The 19,753-nt window shown below is 38.9% G+C and overlaps 1 protein-coding gene across 1 annotated transcript in view; it reads right to left on the reverse strand.

The window, feature by feature from the left end:
• plch2a (phospholipase C, eta 2a) overlaps nt 1–19,279 on the reverse strand; it is a 154,872-nt gene extending 135,593 nt beyond the window's left edge. Inside the window, exon 1 of the mRNA XM_054797618.1 lies at nt 17,876–19,279. Coding sequence (XP_054653593.1) covers nt 17,876–17,900 — 25 coding nt within the window. The 5' untranslated portion in view covers nt 17,901–19,279. The remainder of the gene's footprint in view (nt 1–17,875) is intronic.
• Nucleotides 19,280–19,753: the final 474 nt, after the last annotated feature.

Raw genomic sequence — 19,753 nt, forward strand, 5'->3', positions numbered from 1 at the left:
TTCACATTTAGATTTAGATTTACAATTTAGATTCACCATTAATTTCTACCTAAAATGTAAAGAAATTTAGTTAAATGTGAGAATAGAGAGCTAAATATTCTAAATATATCAGGTAAAAAATTATGTCTGAATTTTTGCATTCGGTACCCCATAAAAGGAGCGCACACAACTCTAAACAATGACTATTAGTATGTGTAAACCGCGGAACACAACTCTACCTGCTGATCAGAAAAAGTTTGGAATAACCAAAATGAATACCCAAAAGTTATTATATAAGTTTAGTCAAGGCTCGTATATGAAAAAGGCAATAATTGAAGTTGACCAAATCTCATGCAGCACACACACACGGCACATCCCCTGTAGAGTAAAGAGTAAGAGTAATGGAACTGAATAAGCTATCTCAAGATGAGATTTAGAAATGACATTCCCTTGCGGCTGCAGCTGTAATGTTGTCTATGTGCGAGTCATATTACACAAGGATTAATTAGGTTTCATTTAATTGCACAGACTTTCTGGTTGGTTGCTATTATGAACTGACTTTCGGTCAGCAAGAGAGGTCAGTCCGGAAATGATACATATTTGACAATTTCTAACTGCAACATAATCTGCATCCCTACAAGTGAAGATGAAAGCTGATTTTGTACAAGTAGTTTTCATGTGCTTGTTAGAATGAACCGTTTATCTCCGATTTAGAAAGCTTATTCAGCTTTTCGCCTGAAGTCAAGTTGATGCTCAGCGTTCATATATGGTGCTGCTATAGTGTTGATTAGTCTGAAGCAGCTGTTCAGCAAACACTTACATGTTCAGTAAAGCTGAAGCTTGGAAAGACCTCACTCAGTTAATCATGTATCGGAATATGTTGTACGAAATATCAAGTTGTATGGAAATTACTGAAGTATGCCTGAAGCCTCTTGGTAGTGACAGCTGTTGCGGGGTTTGGCTGTGAAAACATGTAACCAGACAACATCTGACCAAGATATTCCCTACTGACTGACTGCTACTGACAGTCAAATACAGTATGTTCTTCTTATTATTATTATTATTTCAGGTTAAATTATTTCAGTTGTCATTAAAATTATCTTTTTATTATTACTATTCAATGATTTTCAAAATGATGCATGAAAATGAAATTGCAGTCTACCGTACTGGTAGGTAACTCTCCAATAAATAATATTCTCAGATCCCCACTAAAAATATCGATATAGCATACAGAAATAATGATGTGGTCGCCACTTGGATGTGTACATTAAAAATGCTAAAATCAATCTAATGAAGGCCAGTATATTGCACTATATGCTATATAAGCTTTGTGTTATATGTGACAAAGAAGAGGTTACGGGGCGAAAATGGTCCCTGGGCCAACACCCCTGCTTCACAGTGTTGCTTTTTAGGATGGTGCAAGTGCAACGGTAGTTTGAACAGGGTCGTTATTATTTTATTGTTTTAAAGTTCTTCACCTGAAATGCACCGTTGTCATTTCTACTGAACAATGGCAGCACGCTTTCATCTTAAGCACTCACCTACGGGGCGGGGGGACCGGCGGGCACGTAACTCAGGAGACCGCCAGGTCTGAGACGCCTCCTCGTATCAATGACACTGACAGGCGGGGCTGTTTTCGCCTATATTCTCCAATACATACTCTGTTGCCAAATGCCTCGCCTTTTTGTACGCTTTTAGGGAGACTGTCCCTCAACTGAAGTATGCACAGTGTGAGAAATGGGACAATATGTCGAGGGGAGGGCTGTGTACCACAAACCGCTGGTCCATAAGATGGTTTGTCCCGTGCAGGGAGGGCCGAACAGTACACAGTTTTCCCGTGTTGTATCCCTACTGGACACACAGAAACTGCAGCTTTACATGCTTCCTTGCAGCCATTCCCAAACTTGACAGGAAACATACATCTTTCAAGCAATCAGACAGTTTGTACCCCCCAAGTGGGAGGAGAAAGGAAATAAATGACGCACTCTATCTATCCATCTCACTGGTGCACAGGCCTTTATCTTCATTTGCCTGTGTCAGAAAAAAAATGTTTTTCTTGCTTCCAAAATGCTCTTGGAGCATGTGCAGCGTGCCGCCTGTCAAGCATTGTATTATCTTGTCAATGAGTTGCCACAAGAAGTCAGGCTTCACACTTCAGAGGAACAACTTTATTTACTACTACTTCTCACGGGAGTCACTGTAACCACACTTCTGGCGACAGGGAGACACCCTACAGTATGCTACTTCAAATCACTGCAGTTGTGAGTCAGCAAGACACAGATGAGGGCTGATTATTTTCTCCACGCCTTTTTTTAATTCCTCTACTATGCCTCCTTTTATTGCAAAAGTATGCACTTTAACACTTGTAAAATGAACAGGATAACAAATGACTTTGCCCAAAACACGAGGTACAGAAATAAATAATGCTGCATAATCAGGGGCTGCAAAATGAGGTTATTAAATGTCATCCAACTAACAGCATACGGTATATGCAAATGAAACACGGAAACAATGCTTAAAAAAGACAGTATACTGTGGATGAGGCTTTACCGCAGTGTTGCATGCATGCGATTGCTGATATGTGCAAAATAAAACGTGCATCCGAGTCTAATTAAATGTTTATACAGCCTATTTTCTATGTACGTAGACCAAAACAACATACTATAACAAAGAATATTTAAATATCAAAATAAGCAAAACATCTAATGCTGTTTGGGTGTTGTTAACACAACAAGCATAATTAACTGGTCATTTCTAGCAAGTCATTCTGCCATTCTGCAATATAAACATCATAATGAAGTAATAAATGTTAAAATATGAGTGCCACAGTCAATTGACTGATCATCCGGGTAAAATGGCAGATTCATTTCTCTTGAATCAGCTCTCAATAGCTTATGCACTGTCCGGAGAGTGTTTGATGTTGGTTAAGAAATGGTTTTCAGAAAATGATAAATATAACTACCCACAAAGTTAACGTATTTTTTGTAGGATGAACAATGACACAAAGAGTTGTGTGGGAACACTTTGGACTTGTGTAGCACAGCACACTTCAACGATGTGCACGTATGATACTGAACCCACTTGTGTTTCTATCTGCAGGCGCTCCATGCACCCTAAAGGAATGTGGCGAATGTTCATATGGCTAATTGTGTTCTCCTGCCAATATCAAATAAGCCCAAATCTATTTGTCACAAACCTGTGCATCTTATTTCATAATTCATCTTCGGATGACTACATAGTTGCTTTTTCTCACCATCCATGTGCTAAAATACTCTCTGGTATACTCTCGTCTTTAATAGACGTGCCAACCTTGAAGACATTTTATTAGTAGCTGGGGGTGCTTTGATATTGTTTTTTTTATTATTATTTTATAAAAAGTCCCACCCCAATGGTTTTTATAATTTTCTATATTTTAGGGCCCTGTCACACCTTGACGATTTAGCCAGTGCATGCCTGATGTGATCATTTTGATGGCATATGTCGAACTGCCGATGTTTTTTTTTCAATTTTGGGCGTATTCAAGATTCAAGAGAGTTTTATTGTCATGTGCATAGTAAAACAGCAGTTATACCATGCAATGAAAATCTTATTCTGTTCATTCTCCCAAGAAAAGAAAGAAAACACAAGAAAGAATAAGCGTATTCATAACGAGTTCGACGTATACATGACGTCCTTCAAGGCATCGCATAATGTACTTTATCTGTACTTTATCTCCTCTCCTCTGAGCCAACCCTTGCCGAGAAGAGAGCCAAGAAGACACAGTTTTGTCTCAAGGTACGTTGACGTATTACGACTTGTGCGTAACTTACAAATAACGTGTGTGAACGGGCGTCAACGATCGCATAACTTATTGCCCGCGTATGCGGGACGTATGAATCATACGTTGACATACGTCGAAAAGTTTTGTGTGTGCACAAAATTTTTGGACGACTTGTACGTAATACAGCCTTTGCCGGCGTGCTTCAGCGTGCTCTTAACTTATACAAAACTAACCCATAACTTATTCGACGTACGCCAGCGTATTGGCCAAATATTTCATACGTTGGCGTACGCTGGCTAAATCGTCAAGGTGTGGCAGGGCCTATACATTTGATATATATATACAGTATATATATATATTTTTTTTTTTTTGTAAAAATGCTTCAAAAAGCGAGTATTTAAAGACAACACTTTGTGTTATTAGTTATGACTAGTGTTGGACAAATTATTTTTAAAAAGTAATTAATTACTTGTAGTTACCTATAAAGTGATTTAATTAGTAACAAAATTACTCCTGCATAAATATAATTAGTGACCACAAAAGTTACCAATCACAGCTTTAACAGTCTGTAAAGTTAGATTTTTTTGAAGGTACATGACACGCTACATGAAGGTTTGCACGGGGAGGAGTGAGCCGGTGCAGCGTACGTTGGTGCTAAGTACAGAAGCATAATCCACGTTTCAGAGACTGCTTTTGGTGAACTGCAACAAAATGCGTACAGTCATCCCTCGCTATATCTCGGTTCAAATATTGCGTTTTTTAAATCATTTAAAAAATACATTTTTTAAATCAATTAATAAATGGCTGCTGTTTCGTAGTTGACTATGGCCCATTATTAGTCAAAAAATATTGAAAGAAAAGTTATTACAAGTTATTACAAGTATTCTGGTCACTAGGTATCAGTAATGTTATGAGACATGACGTTGGATTACATTACCTTTCACACTGCATGAAAACTTCTGAGCCAGTGGAACTGAGCTGACATGCCATGGCTGAGGCCAAGTTTCAAGGAAAACAAGGTTCTCCTCTTATTCCATGTGGAAGTGGTAAGCTTTGGCTAGTTTGCCCTTCTCCCCCACGCTGTTTGAACCACTTTAAGTTTGGAATAGGTAAATTGGAGAGGCTAACTTGTTAGCTCACTAACTTGCTATGATAGCGATGGCCGTCTGTTATGTCCCTGCAGTGATGCCGTCCTGTGCAATGTGATGTAAACAAAGGATAACAGGAGTGTAAAAGTGACAGTTGGGATGTTATTTCATGTCTACAGGGCTGTAATAATGTTAAAACCCATATTTAGAAAGTCATAAAGACGTCTTCTATGCTGCAATTATGTAAATATTCTGTTTATTGAATCCTACTTTGCAGAAATTCGTTTATTTCGGGCGGATCTGGAACCAATTCACCGGGACAAAGGAGGACTTACCTCGAGACCAGCAAAGCGTATTCAAGGGTCAAAATGTGTGCCGAGTGTGAAAAACGCATACATGTTGGGAGGTCTGCTTTAACTGTACCTGACTTAAATTACGGACACACTGCAGTAATGTTGCCACCTTATTGACTGACTTGGTTAAATGTAAGATGCCCAAGCCCGCATATATGTAAAGCAAGAAACGAGATATTAACACAATTTATTTATGACTTATTAATGTGCATGGGGTGTAGTTTACATGTTGGCGTGCGCGTGCTGTGCATATGTTAAGTCTATTTCGTTGCATGGTGCAGGCAAGAAGACCCAAATGAAAAAAAATATAGGCGTACAAGCAGGCAAGGAATCCAAAAAATATTTAATTAAAAAATCAAAACAAAAGAGCACAAAGAAACTGGGGCACAAGAACATTAATGGACCAAAAATTGAACAGAAACAAAGGGACTCAAGGCAGAGAGTCATTTTTCAAGAAAAGAGACGAGTCTTCTATAGTTCATTGGAGACACGAGGCAGTGGAAAAAAAACAACAGGTGAGGCTCGACAGACAGAAGACAGACAGACCACGTTCATTATGGACAGAACATGAGCTGCACAGAGACACAGGAAATCAATGAACAAGAACACAGCATCATGAAAAATTGATAAGTATACAAAGTGCAGCCCTAATCAAACTAAGCGTCAAGACCAAAAGACATTAGCAGTCCAGAGGACAATTCCATAGAATGTGCTCACAGTCATGGATTTCTTTGTGTCAAATGGCACATTTTGCCATTTTCGACAAATCATAATTTATAAATACAGCACATACATTGATTACCGTAATTTCCGGTGTATAAGCCGCTACTTTTTCCTTAAACTTTGAACCCTGTGGCTTATACAGCGGTGCGGCTAATTCATGGCTGTGTTCTAATCTCATCGGTAGCTCTTTCTTTGACAAGAGCCAATCACGAGCTATAAGTGAACTCACAATGAGCTTGTCAACCCACTGGATATCGCAGGAGATCATTACTCAATGTAACAGTGTGACTCACGGTGTCATCTTACAAAGAACGCTAAACTCATCACACAGCAACTTTACACTCAAAAGCTAGCTAAGAAATATACCACACAAGTACAAATATGAGTTTAAAATGAAAAGCAACAACTATTTTAACTAAATCTGTTTTTCTCTCTAAATTTAGTGGCTATTCCGGTTTCCCCCCACATTCCAAAAACACGCATGTTAGGTTATTGGGCGACTCTAACTTGTCCATAGGTATGAATGAGTGTGAATGTTTTTTTATCGATATGTGCCCTGCGATTGGCTGGCGACCAGTCCGGGGTGTACCCCGACTCTCGCCCAAAGTCAGCTGGGATAGGCTCCAGCATACCCCCGCGATCCTAATGAGGATAAGCGGCATAGAAAATAGATGGACGGCTTTTACTTATTTTATTTGTTATTGTTTAAAACGCATTACATGATTTTGTCCTCTGTTGTTTATGTTGTTGTGAAATAGCGTGGCTATACTGTAATACCTCCATATACTTAAAAGTTTAAAATAAAATAATAAATTACTCTTTCGTCTTTTACTATTGATGCTATGAACTATGCCATGATTTGAAATAGACGTCTTTTTCAAATTTACCAGACACATGGGGTGCATTTGTACAAAGTATCGGTATCGGATCGGTATTGCCTACGCCAGCCTGAATTTTACTCCGTGACGGTTCGAAAAGGAAATCAGAGGTATCGTGCATCGCTACCATTTAGACTGGAACCTTGGTTAGCGTCATCAATTCGTTCCAGAAGGTACGGATGCGAACCGAATCAATTTTTCCCATAAGAAATCATGGAAATCCAAATACTTTGTTCCAGAAAACTTGTTAACACAAAACATGTTTATTTTTACAATTACTGTATAGTTTTACTAGCAGAAAACAATTTGAAATGCATAGGAATACATATAAATGATGAACATTTAACGTTACTTTTACCTTTACTGAACATCTTCAAAGAAGGTAAAACTAAATTTAAGTTAATCTATCCCTTTTATTCATCATTTACATGCATTTAGAATTGTTTTATGCATGTCAAACTATAATGCTAGAACTATAAAAACATGTTTTGTATGAACATTTTTGACCGTCAGCTGCTGATGACACAAACGAGCGACATAACTAAAAGGCCAATCCAAAATGTGCCATTCAGTATGTCACAGTACATGTTGGAATTCACGTTTGCCTCAACGAGCCACAGCTCCCCAGTGCTGGCAGCACTCATGCAGCCATGTCGCAACCATCACCATACATGACTGTAGGTACAGTAAGACACACATCTTGCTGCTCACTTGTACACATGAGAAAAGGATGATTTATTTTTGTAAAAAAAAAAAAAAAAAAATGTTTTCAAATACTTCTTAGTCCCATTTATTTATTTTTTTATAAAGTGAAAAACATTCTTAGTCTCAGTCTTCCTTTTGATTGGCATATGAAGCACATGTACCCCATCCCCTTCTAGAGAAGCTCTGATAATTTGTTGAAAAAGTCGAATCACCCGCTGTTGAAAAATGGTTGTTGAAATGTGAGGGGTGTACCGTCTTGTCTATGTTATGCATTGCTGCTTGAATACAGATTGCTGCGAAGGTAATTAGTGGCTTTGCTCAGCTTACACAGGCCTGCAAGTATTTAGAAGAAGAATCCCATTATCAGTTCCTGAGATGAGAAATTCAATTTTATGATGACGAACGATGCACAGTATTTATTTTGATTGCTCACAACTACAGACAGGCATTTTGGAAAGTGAAGTCAATAAAAAAAATGTGCTTTTTTTTTTGTGCGTTACATTTTGTGGGTCTTGTGGGTAAGAGTGTGAACACCTACACCAAAGCAATCCCATCACCTGTGGGTACGCAGGCACAGTGTGGGTATGTATGCATTAACTAAGAAAAACCCAATTCTTTAAATATCTAGCATTTCTTTCTTTTCACACTTGGTATGAATTGTCCTCGAGTAATGTTTGAAAAGGTGTCATAGGTCAGGGAAGTCAGAAAGAAAGAGACTGAAAATCCATACAACAGTAACCATCATTCTGTGGTTTGGACGGTTTGACTTCCTCCAGTGACATTCTAGCTTTCCATACCATTGATTAGTTTAATGCTGTGAACATGTACGTCGCTGCGCTTCACTGAAAGAACAAAAATTGATAAAGACACAATCATAACTTGGTGTTCTACGTGAATCTATGCATGTCAAAATGTATTCACATAGCACAATTACACCAGTACTCAGTGAAGCATTTGACAAGTCTACAATCATCTACTGTAATAGGAACTTTTCCCACTTTAATTTTGGGTGTTTTAATATTGGCACATCAGATGAACTGATGGTGAAACCTAATTAAAACGAATACTGCATGAATATACACATAAAACACTGCGTTGCTGTGCAACTGCCAATTTACAGTATGCATTTAGGCTGTGTGAAGCCTCGGTCTGTCATCGAAGTTTAGGGCAGCAGAAACAGAGAACAAAAAGAGCTAATTCAATTCTACAAGTAAACACAATAAGGACAGGAAGCATATTTGTGGAGCTGATTCGGCTCTGTCCGTTTTCCAGTGGCGTACAGTTTAATGGATGCACTGAGCCAATTCCTCTTGCCAGGAGTGTCATACATGGTTGTGCTTATGGGGGGTACAATGGCCTGTCACAGTGTTGGTACCACCCTGCGAAAGTACTGCTTTTAAACCCTTTTATAGACGCTTTCACACACTCTACACACTAAATTTTTACTGCTTGAAAACAGAGCTTTAGTTTTTTGGTCTGAGAAAAGGTAACAGCAATTACTTTATTAATGTATTGATTGATCCTTGAGGGGCATAAATGGACCCCAACTGTAACCCCTAGCTGTCTGTATGTGATCTGTACAGTAGTTCTTGGTTTATCGTGGTTAATTGCTTCCAGACCCGACCACAGTAAGTGAATTTCCAGGAAGTAGGATTCAATATTAATAAATTGAATAGTTTTATAGTTAGAGCATAGAAAACCTGTTTATGATATTTAAAAAAAAATGGTTTTAACATTATTAGAGCCCTGTAGACATTGAATAACACCCCTATAGTCACCTTTATACCTGTATTACCTAATATAGTCGACATGATAAGTAATAAGACATAATAACTCACCGTTAGCATTGGGAAAGTTCCTTGTTGTTGTAGTATCTCCAACGTAATGTGAATCGATCGCATGGCATTAAAAAAAAAGATTGATATCAGTCTATCACCCATGCTAACTTTGACGTTTGTCACTTGATTGTTATACAGGACAGCCAGTCTAACATGAATCTGCCATACACCGACGTACACTCCAACAATGCTGCTAGCTTTGTTTGCACCACGTAGCGCACCGCTTCTGCGCAGGCTAAGGGATCTCTGAAGTGACGGCTGCCGCTTCAAGCATTACCATGCTATCCATGAAACAGCAATCATTTATGAATTAATTTTTGAAAAACCTCCAGAGAGTGAGGAAATAATGTTCCAGTCATGATATAGCGAGGGTCGACTTCATGCTACAGTAATCCCTCGTTCATTGGTTCCGACCGCGACAAATGAATTTCCATGAAGGAGGATTGCTTATTTATAAATCAAGTATTACAAATATTTAATTATTGAATACAAATACCTTCTAATATTGCTTTAAGATTATTAGAGCCCTCTGGACATGAAATAACAGCCCTATAGTCACCTTTACACTTGTATTTCCCAATATAGTATAGTAAATAAGCCATTTAAGGCATAAATAAGACTCATGCTTGTGTGCATCGCTATAAGCGGCGTGACAGAAGCAAGCGACGTTGGGGGTTCAGAGTTGACTTTCAGCTTGCTGTGGGTTACAGCCGCAAGAGTAGCTTGTGTTTTATCAGGGGTTATTGTGCCTATATATATATATATATATATATATATATATATATATATATATATATATATATATATATATAATAAAATATACATATAAATATAAAATATATATATATTTTAGTTCATTTAGCCATTTTTATGCTTGAAAAGGCTTAATTTAGGCAAAAAAATACGTAACATGTGCTTAAATGTGAATATGTCTTGGCAGATAATAGGCCGTATTCAAACACAAAACAGCATTGATTTATTGATTAATATGGATGGATGTTTCTGAAAAAACGTGATCTAGTGAAGCCACAAAATCCGAACCGCGATGTGGCGAGGGACGACTGGATATAGTGTTTGCCCCCCCTTCCTGATTTCTTATTGTTTTGCATGTTTGTCACACTAAAATGTTTCAGATCATCCAACAAATTGAAATATTAGCCAATGACAACACAACTGACGACAAAATGCAGTTTTGAAATGAAACTTTTTGTTATTAAGGGAGAAAAAAAAATCCAAACCCACATGGCCCTGTGTGAAAAAGTGATTTCCCCCATGCCCCGCCACCTGTTAAAACATAACTGATATTAATTGACATCTATCAGTCTGGAAAAGGTTATAAAGCCATTTTTAAAGCTTTGGGACTCCAGCAAACCACGGTGAGAGCCATTATCCACAAAAGTCGAAAACATGGAACAGTGGTGAACCTTCCCCGGAATGGCGGGCCAAGCAAAATGACCCCAAATTCTAAATTGATCTGAAACATTTAAGTGTGACAAACATACAAAAAAATAAGAAATCAGGAAGGGGGCAAACGCCCTCTCACACCATTGTATATTAGGATGAAAGTCATAAGGGATGCAGTACTTGACCAGATAGTGACGTTTCTTTCTTTTGAAATATTTATTGAATACATAATACAGTGGCGATTCGATGAGGAGTTAGTGTGTATAAATGCGGCTGTTTTTTAAGTCATTTCCTTAGTGTGTGTGTGTGTTTATATGTCTTCCTGTTCCAGTTAAATATCTATCCAGGGCCATAACTATTTTAGCATTCAAATAACATGACTGGCATGCCAATTTTTCAGCCTTTTGGGCTGTGTGCCCGTGATGCTGCCCATCAGGGCTAGGCAAATGTTATGAGCCAGGTAAAATAATCTGAGCAATTCTGTTGATCTACTTTTCAGCAAGAGATGTTCACCCCCAGACTGCAAATGAGTAGCGCCGTGACCATTGCGGCTGCTGCCGGCTGAAACCTACCAAAACATGAAAAAAATAAACTAAATAATAAATAAATAAGACAATTTAGTAAGGGTTTTACTGGTCCTGGTTCAAGCAGGAGGGTTGGAATTATGACATCAAAAAGTGACTAATCCTTCGTTTGAAGTACGCATTTATTATGTTTTTCATGTTTTTACTCACCGTTTGTGAGTATTCGTCTCTCCTACAGCATCCGTTATACTTATAAGAGCATGCGTCATGGCCAATTTCATCATTTTGCGACTTCTAGTGAATTTTACGACAGCCAGTTGCTCCAGTTGACAACACTGCTATGCTGTCAATTCTGAAGTTGCTACTGACTCTTGTTTGGTTTTCTATGGAGGAACTGACTTCTGTTAATTTATGTAATATTTGTCAAAAAACACATATTTTCCACTTAACTATATGATTTAGTTCAAATCTCTGTTGGGCATTTCTGTGTGGAGTTTGCATGGTTTCCCCGTGCGTGCGTGGGTTTTCTCCGGGTACTCCGGTTTCCTCCCACATTCCAAAAACACGCATGTTAGGTTAATTGGCGACTCTAAATCGTCCATAGGTATGAATGTGAGTGTGAATGGTTGTTTGTCTATATGTGCCCTGCGATTGGCTGGCGACCAGTCCAGGGTGTACCCCGCTTCTCACCCAAAGTTGGCTGGGATAGGGTCCGGCATACCCCCACGACCCGAATGAGGATTAAGCGGCATAGAAAACGGATTGGACGGATGTTTGATCTAGCCATGTCAGTGAATGTGCCAAGTGCATGAATATTCATTTCGCATCAAATCGTCGGTATCATACAAGTGCAGCAAGGTGTGAATATAATAGATTTTGCAATGGTATTTCAGAAGCAGTGTATGGCTTCAGAGATTTTTATTTTCTTTTCCCCAGTCAAGGCTGTCCAGTTCTGACAGACATGTGAAATCACGATTGAAGATTTAACTATTTGATCTTGCAAAAACATATTCTGCCGCATGAGGTGTGATTCAGTGTTTTAGCTGCACGAAGGGGTACTGAAAAATGAAAACGCTACATGGTCTGAAAGTTAGAAACGCACTTGAAATGTGCACGACAACACAAAAAGCCGGCGGACTGAAACCACAAAAGCTCGGCAGCTCTTGCGCAAACGACCATGCTTCCATATTTGATGTTGCATACGTTAATATGGAGTTACTGAATGAGCCAAGCATCAATGCTCATGCACCACATACAGTACAATTCCATCAACTGCTCATATTTGTCATAGTAACACCACTGGCACACAGACGAGACCCACTTCCACCACCTCCCACTGGGACATTCGGAACTCATAACTACAGCACCATTCTAACATGATCAGTACTTGTCATCATGCTCCCCCCTGGTTTAAAATCTGTTTGTAAAACAATCAGTTTGGATTTGTGTGTGTGTGATTTAATCCTAAAGTTCACACAGATAAAAAGGCACAGCCGTGAAAGGACAATCTGCTTGCTCAAAGCTGCTCTTTGAGGTCCTGACGGTGAGGCTCGATTATCTGAACCGTGTGTGCATCTCTGTGATAAAGCACACTGCCATTTTGTGATCCCGTCTCTGACAGGAGAGGTTTGATTGTTCCGTTTTCCCCATCGTTAGATCGGGTCGCTGTCATTTGTCAATCCGTTATTATAATTTCTGATTCGTTCTAAATACTATGGTTAACATTTGCCATGCCCTACTCCTGTCATCATCTCATTAAAGTTGGGTCTCTCAAATAAGATGCCCCATTCAGTTGGTGGTCTGCTAGGAGCACCCAAATTACTATTCTTCTCTTTTTATAATTGCGCTTTAATTGAGGACACGCTTGTGGTCAATGTGAACGCGCCAAGCTTTGGCAGTAGCTCAGTAACTCAGTAGTAGCTCATAACAACACAGAAACAATACGAGCCACTAGTCTACGTCTTTCCATCAACAAATAAATGATATCAGTCAGAAGATTATTTGATTATTTGTCAAATTAGTTTACTCTTTTACTAGTTACGTGACTATGATGGACCCATAATGGGTGACCAACACCTCCACTTGCCTTTTCTGAATGTTGTAATGCAGCTAAAAAAGTATTGTAGGCTATGATTACCATTCAGTTCAGTGTACAGTCACTGAGCACATATTAAAAAGCAATTATATTTTTGGCTCTCAGTGAAGACGATGCCAGGTAACACTGATGTAAATGATCCTGCAGGAGCCGATGTGTTGATGAGACTCCTATTCTTAAATTGGCAATGTTCAGCATGCAATTCCCCACGGCTTCTCGGAGATTTTATTTTTTTATTTTTTTGCATTTTTGTTGCCCATGCAAGTCAAGCGGTTTCCTTGGATTGGTTTCAACACCAGTCATTTATTGTCAAATGGGGTGTAACGATTCATTCCTGTGTGGTGGTCATGGGAGTTGTAGTGGACCTGTGAAATTCAGCTGATTCGCTTTTTCTTCTTTTCGTCTGTTAATTCACTTTATTCAGTATTCATATTTAACTCATCTGCCATTATTTGAAACTCCTTTTACGTGGGGACAGTATGCAAATTAAGGACGTTTTGCACGCCTGGTAGTTTGCGGCCAAGTAGCAGTGACGGTTAGTGACGTCATCCTCCAGCGCGGCGTGTTCAGGTCAACACATACGCTTACGTACGTGGATGCAATTAATGGCACGCACCTGCTTGCTAGAGAGGAAAGGCTGGCAAGCCGTAATTTTTGTTGACCGTTTATTCGTTTTGTCACACATTTACACTTGCGTTTCTTATGTATTCTTCTTTTGCATTACCACGTTTCCTTACACTGCTGCACGCCATCTGCCATCACTTTACATGCAAAGTATCTGTTTGCTCTCCTGGTTTGGTCTCGTTTTTTATCAAAGCTTTTTATCATAAACCCACCACACCACCGTATCCTGTTCAGTGTCTCTGTTAAGCGCGTCATCAAGACGGACGACCCCTCCCCGACCATCTCAGCGGCAAAAGGTACTAGGAGGCCACATTACTTGCTAGTTGCTGCACCGTTCTTCCAAATGACTGCTCTGATCAGGAGGATTATCACACAAAAGCCATTGGCCCGTACAGGTGAGAACGTTTCATCACCTAATTGAAGATACCATTTCACATTCATTTGCTGAGGAAATAGCATAATGTCCGTCATAGGCAAACGTGCACTATTTAAAGTAAACAATTCATCATGGCAAGCTCTACCACCCTCTGTTCATCCTGATTTTGTATTGCATTTTAAACTCATTTTTTGTAGTCACTGAATTTATTCTTAAGTATGTCCGCATTATTAATAATTTATACCCGATTCCCTGACAAAAAACAAAGGGAATTTAGGAAACTTCACCTGCAATGTCCAGTATCCAGGTATTTCTTTGGTTGAACTTTTGTCGAAAAAGTTACTGAATCGATTTAAAGCTACTGAATCGTTTGGGATCGTATCACTCTAAATGAACCAACATCATTCTTGAATCGTATCTGCAACCACGAATCGTCATATGAATCGAATCCTTTTTAAAACCAATCGTTACACCCCAATGTCGAAACGGGTTGAAGGCAACCTGCCCAACACATCACCTTAGTGCATCATCAGCCAAGAGAGCGGTGTTCATTTTTACAATTACAGTCGTCCCTCGCAATATCGTGGTTCGATTATCGCTCCCTCGCTAAATTGCGTTTTTTTTTGTTTAATTAATAAATCTTATATATGTTTACTATATCTTATTTTCTCTGATTATATCTACTATATTGGGTAATACAAATGTAAATGTGAGCATAGGAGTGTTATTTCACGTCTTGAGGGCTCTAATAATGTTAAAAACCGTATTTAGAAGATCGTAAACAGGTTTTCTATGCTGTATGAAAATATTCCATTTATTAATATTGAATCCTACTTCGCGGAAATTCACTTATCGCGGTTGGGTCTGGAACCAATTAACAGTGATAAACCAGGGATTACAGCGCATTCGCGAAGCAGCATTCATGGCCCTGCAAATTCATGGAATTATGGTCAAAAAAATATTTTTTTTCTTCGAAAATGACCATTTTTTTCCCCCACAGAAAGCATCTTATTCACCCTAAGTTGTTCATAATATGTAAAGTTGAGTAAAATAATACAATGAAATACTTTATCCTGTCCTAATGTGTGCAATGAATTTCAGTGTTTTGCTGGACAAAAAAAAAAACAGTTGGCATAAAAGGAACAATGCTACTGATGTAATTCAAATTGATATTCCAGAAGCATTTATTGGCTTGAGAAGATGTATTTTCATCACCAAGGTTACCCTGTTATTTCAGCAACGTGAAATAATTTATAATTTATCATTTGTAACCAAAAAAATAACAAAAATAAATATTTATGAACTTATTCAATGAAATAGTTACTTACAAGCATTATTTAAATAGATTGGGTTTTTTTGTAAACATTGAGTGTGCACTCCAACAGGGATGGACATATGAAGCGCATCTTTACGGAAGTATTTACTTAGGTATAAATATATCATATATATTCCTTAAAAAATAATTTTCTTTTCTTTGTACATCAAGCTACAGGTACCTCATACCACACACACACGTTACTTGCACCACAACACAATACAGTCAAACCTGTCTTAGCGGCCACCTTTATAGAAGGGCCACCTGCCCATAGCAGCCACTGAAAAATCCCCCCCAGCAAATTTACATGTTATAGACCCTGTGTATAGCAGTCACCTGTCCAACGCGGCCAGCAACCACCCATTTTGTCTCCCTTGGTCAATATCTGACTGCATATAGCGGCCAAATTACCAACTCAAGTAGAAGCTTCATGCATGAAAAAGTTTTGTTTTTCAATCAATGAAGCCGTTGTGTGTAGACTTTAATTACTGAGTCCTAGCTCAGTCACAATCACTCACAAGATCCACACAAACTGTCAGTTGTTCCACATAAAAAAGCCGTCTTTTTTGAGCTTGCTATTTCCTGGTCAAACATGTAACTTTAAGAGCATTTGCACCAAAACATTACCGCAAATTAGGCTGGGAACAGGACGTGCTCCCAGCGACGCTACAATAAAAAAAAAAAAAAACATATGCTAGCATGCATGCGGCAGCGGGAGCAAAACTGAGTTCGGTTGTACTTAACTGAAGTATTTTATCAGTTATCAGTTATTATTAAGCATCTAGCTTCCTTTTAGTAAGTAAAAACCTTGGCTATGATTGCACTACATTGTCATGTAGACCTACAAAGTACACTTGGAAGAACAAGAGGTGAATAAATGTATTGCAACTGATGTGAAACTGATGAGGGGTAGGATTAAATAAGCTTTGCTTCTTCCTACTCCTTTTTGGACATGCAAAATTGTGAATTGTACTATGTGATGTGCTACTGTTTGACTCATGCATGTTCAGGATTAAAACCATGAACCATGATAATAACAAGCCTAGTAGTGCTGTAAAACTTTTATCAGCAGTCCGCAGTGCCCTCTACTGGTCAACATTATTATTATTATTATTTTCCCTTTTTTTTCTTTTTTTTTTCCCTCTACTGGTCAACATTCAAACTGGACGCCAACCTGTCTACTGTATAGAGGCCACCTGTCTATAGCAGCCACTTTTGCAGACTCCCTCTAGTGGCCGCTATAGACAAGTTTGACTGTACATTGTTTATCCCATGAAGCAGTAAATTGATTGCTTTAGACTTATGAAGGTACTACTGCACCTACTACACCTCAATGGAAGCAACATCAACTGCAGTCTCAAGTCATACCGTGTGGGTACTTACAAATAATGTCTTATACATGAAATGTTCCACTGGAAAAGCCAAAAACATCCAACATCTGCACTGCTTGGAAGAAAACAGCACTGCTGAAACGCATCTCCTACACGGTGGAGAGCTCCAAAGTTGAAGGGCACCGAGAATTTCATTTGCGCATTTGCAATAAATCATGTTGCAATCCTTTCAATGTGGATGAAAAGAATCCCAAATGTCATGAAATGTATATTTTCAGCACATCATTAGTCATGGCCTAATGTCAATTGGTCCAGTGGGGTCCAGTGACACAAATTACGGACAAAAAAAAACAAAAACAAAAAAAAAACATCACACCCGCACTGACTAGCAGATTGAAATGCTTCACCGATGTGGTGTAGCAAACAATGCACCAAAAAAAACGGCTTGACGGAAATCAAACACTGCAGGATGCAAGATAAGCCCCTTGAAGGAGGGAACTGATTCAACAGGTTTTGGGAAATTATTTTTAGGGTGTATTTAAATGGAGCTGTCATATGGCAGATTTACTACTTTTTTCTCTCTTTAATGCAAAAAAACCCCCAACTATATTATAAATTCACTGTGTATTATATATTACATCAATATTGACATAAATATAAAAGCATGCATAGTTGTGTGCAATACATTAAGTAACCAGTCCAGATGCCTGAGGTCAGGTTAGCCAATCCACCACACCAGAAGCCGATTATCCAACTTTTGGGAAAACACACAAATCGATGCAAGCACACGTAATCTCGAACTAATGCAAACCAGTTGAACAGATAACGTGACATGCCCAGTCAAAGAGTAGTGGGTTGTGATAGTGAAAGAGCATTACATACTGAATCTCGGAGGTTCCCGCTCCATGCTGCCTGCTGCTGAGTTGCAAAAGCAAGTGATAGCAAAGAGAGCGAGAGGCAGAGGAGGACTCGGTTGCCTAGCTCTCTCTTGTCTCTCCTTTTCTCCTGTCTGTCTGTCTACGCCTCTCTCTCTTACATGATGGCGTTAACCTATTTTTATTCTTTTACTTCTACCTCTCCCATCCTTTACACCTCTTCATCGGTGCTTTGTCGCTCTCTTACTCCCTCATTTACACACACACACACACACACTAATACACAATTACAGCAACCTTGGTTGCCATGCACACTAGACACGAGTAAAGTACACGGCATGTGCGGAAAGTAGCGCAAGTATAGCCAGAGTTAAGGTCACATGAACTCTTCTACGCACATGTTAAAGTCAGTGTCATAAACATGACAGCCTCTTAAGTTACATAACAACAAAAAGAGACAATAATGAGCCTTCACCGACAGAATCTAATTTTAATTCACAATGTTTTACTGCTGTTGTGTCTATTTGTTTTTGTCTACAGTAATTGACTGATACCGTGGTGACCTTGTCCTTTAAAAATGAAAACATAATGGTTGCATGCACCAATAGTCACAGAAAACACAAGGCAGGTTGATCATGTGGTTGTTTATTCGCGCTACTAGAACACTCTAGTTTCAGAGAAAACACACCAATATGAATATGAACCGTTTGAAAAACGTGGATATGTTTTTGTTTTAGTTTCGGTGTGTGAAATACTGTGAAATAAATTGTTACTGCCTTTGCGATGACATTTTATGGGAATGACTGCATGTATGAATCAAGCAAATGAATTCAATGTGTCGTTTCAGACAAATCATCAAGTGTGTTTCATCCAACGTTAAATCCAAGTCGTATCACCGCCCAATTAGAGTGCATGAGAATTAGGATGTCATTGAGTGATCCCATTAAATGCCCTCCAGGAGGGTGCAAACAGTGCGTGAGCATTTAGATGTCCTGAACACTGTCACATTATTAATTGTTTCTGCTAGAATTTGGTCTTGTAATAGGTTGTAATGAGGAAGTAATAGTGTGAATTAGTGCTGAGCTGACAATTGCGCTCACTCCACTGCGAGGAGCTGCAATCATCATTCACTACACTTTAAAGGTTTCGGGTTGGATTTTTTTTTTTACATTCATGGACATTTATTCCAACGTAGTCAACACCTCTACTGCATTGCATATTTTCTCACATGGTGATACAAGGTTAAGTGTGATAGCAACAAAAAAGCGGGGTGTTAAAGTATGACGACTGTGAAGTCTTGACATCTTTGTAGGAAAAGGGACGGAGGGGCGACTCATGCGAAGCGTTTCTTGCTAATTTGGAGAACAGTACCGACACAGAGAGACAATCCTCTACTCTTACGATTAATAACTTTTTCACAATTTGTGCTTTTCAGATTTCTAATTCAAGTACCTTATTCCAATGTAGTACCTGAAATGGACATGGAAGAATACGAGTTCAAAAGCAGGTGATCTAAACATTACTCCACTGGCCACAAGTGCTTTATCTATTAGTCTGCACCTCTAATGGAACACAGTGGTGAGCAGTCAGGGCCAGAAAAGCCTTTGCTGCTGCCCTAAACACTATCAGAAGCACTGACCTACATTTGCAATTTAAAGTGCTCATGACACCAAAAAAGCAAAATGAAAGTACTCACTTAAAACATTTCTGTTATACTGCTGTCATAGGTAAATAAACTACCATGAAATACAAGTGAAATGAAGTGGTGATTTTGACAGCCATGCCCCCCACCCAATGAGTTTTCTGAACCGACGCCATCTTGGCTGTGACGTCACGACCAGAACACGTTCCGGGAACCAGATTCAAACACATGGAGCCATGAACT

The sequence above is a fragment of the Dunckerocampus dactyliophorus genome, chromosome 1 (genome assembly GCF_027744805.1).
Source record: "Dunckerocampus dactyliophorus isolate RoL2022-P2 chromosome 1, RoL_Ddac_1.1, whole genome shotgun sequence".
Classification (NCBI taxonomy): domain Eukaryota; kingdom Metazoa; phylum Chordata; class Actinopteri; order Syngnathiformes; family Syngnathidae; genus Dunckerocampus; species Dunckerocampus dactyliophorus.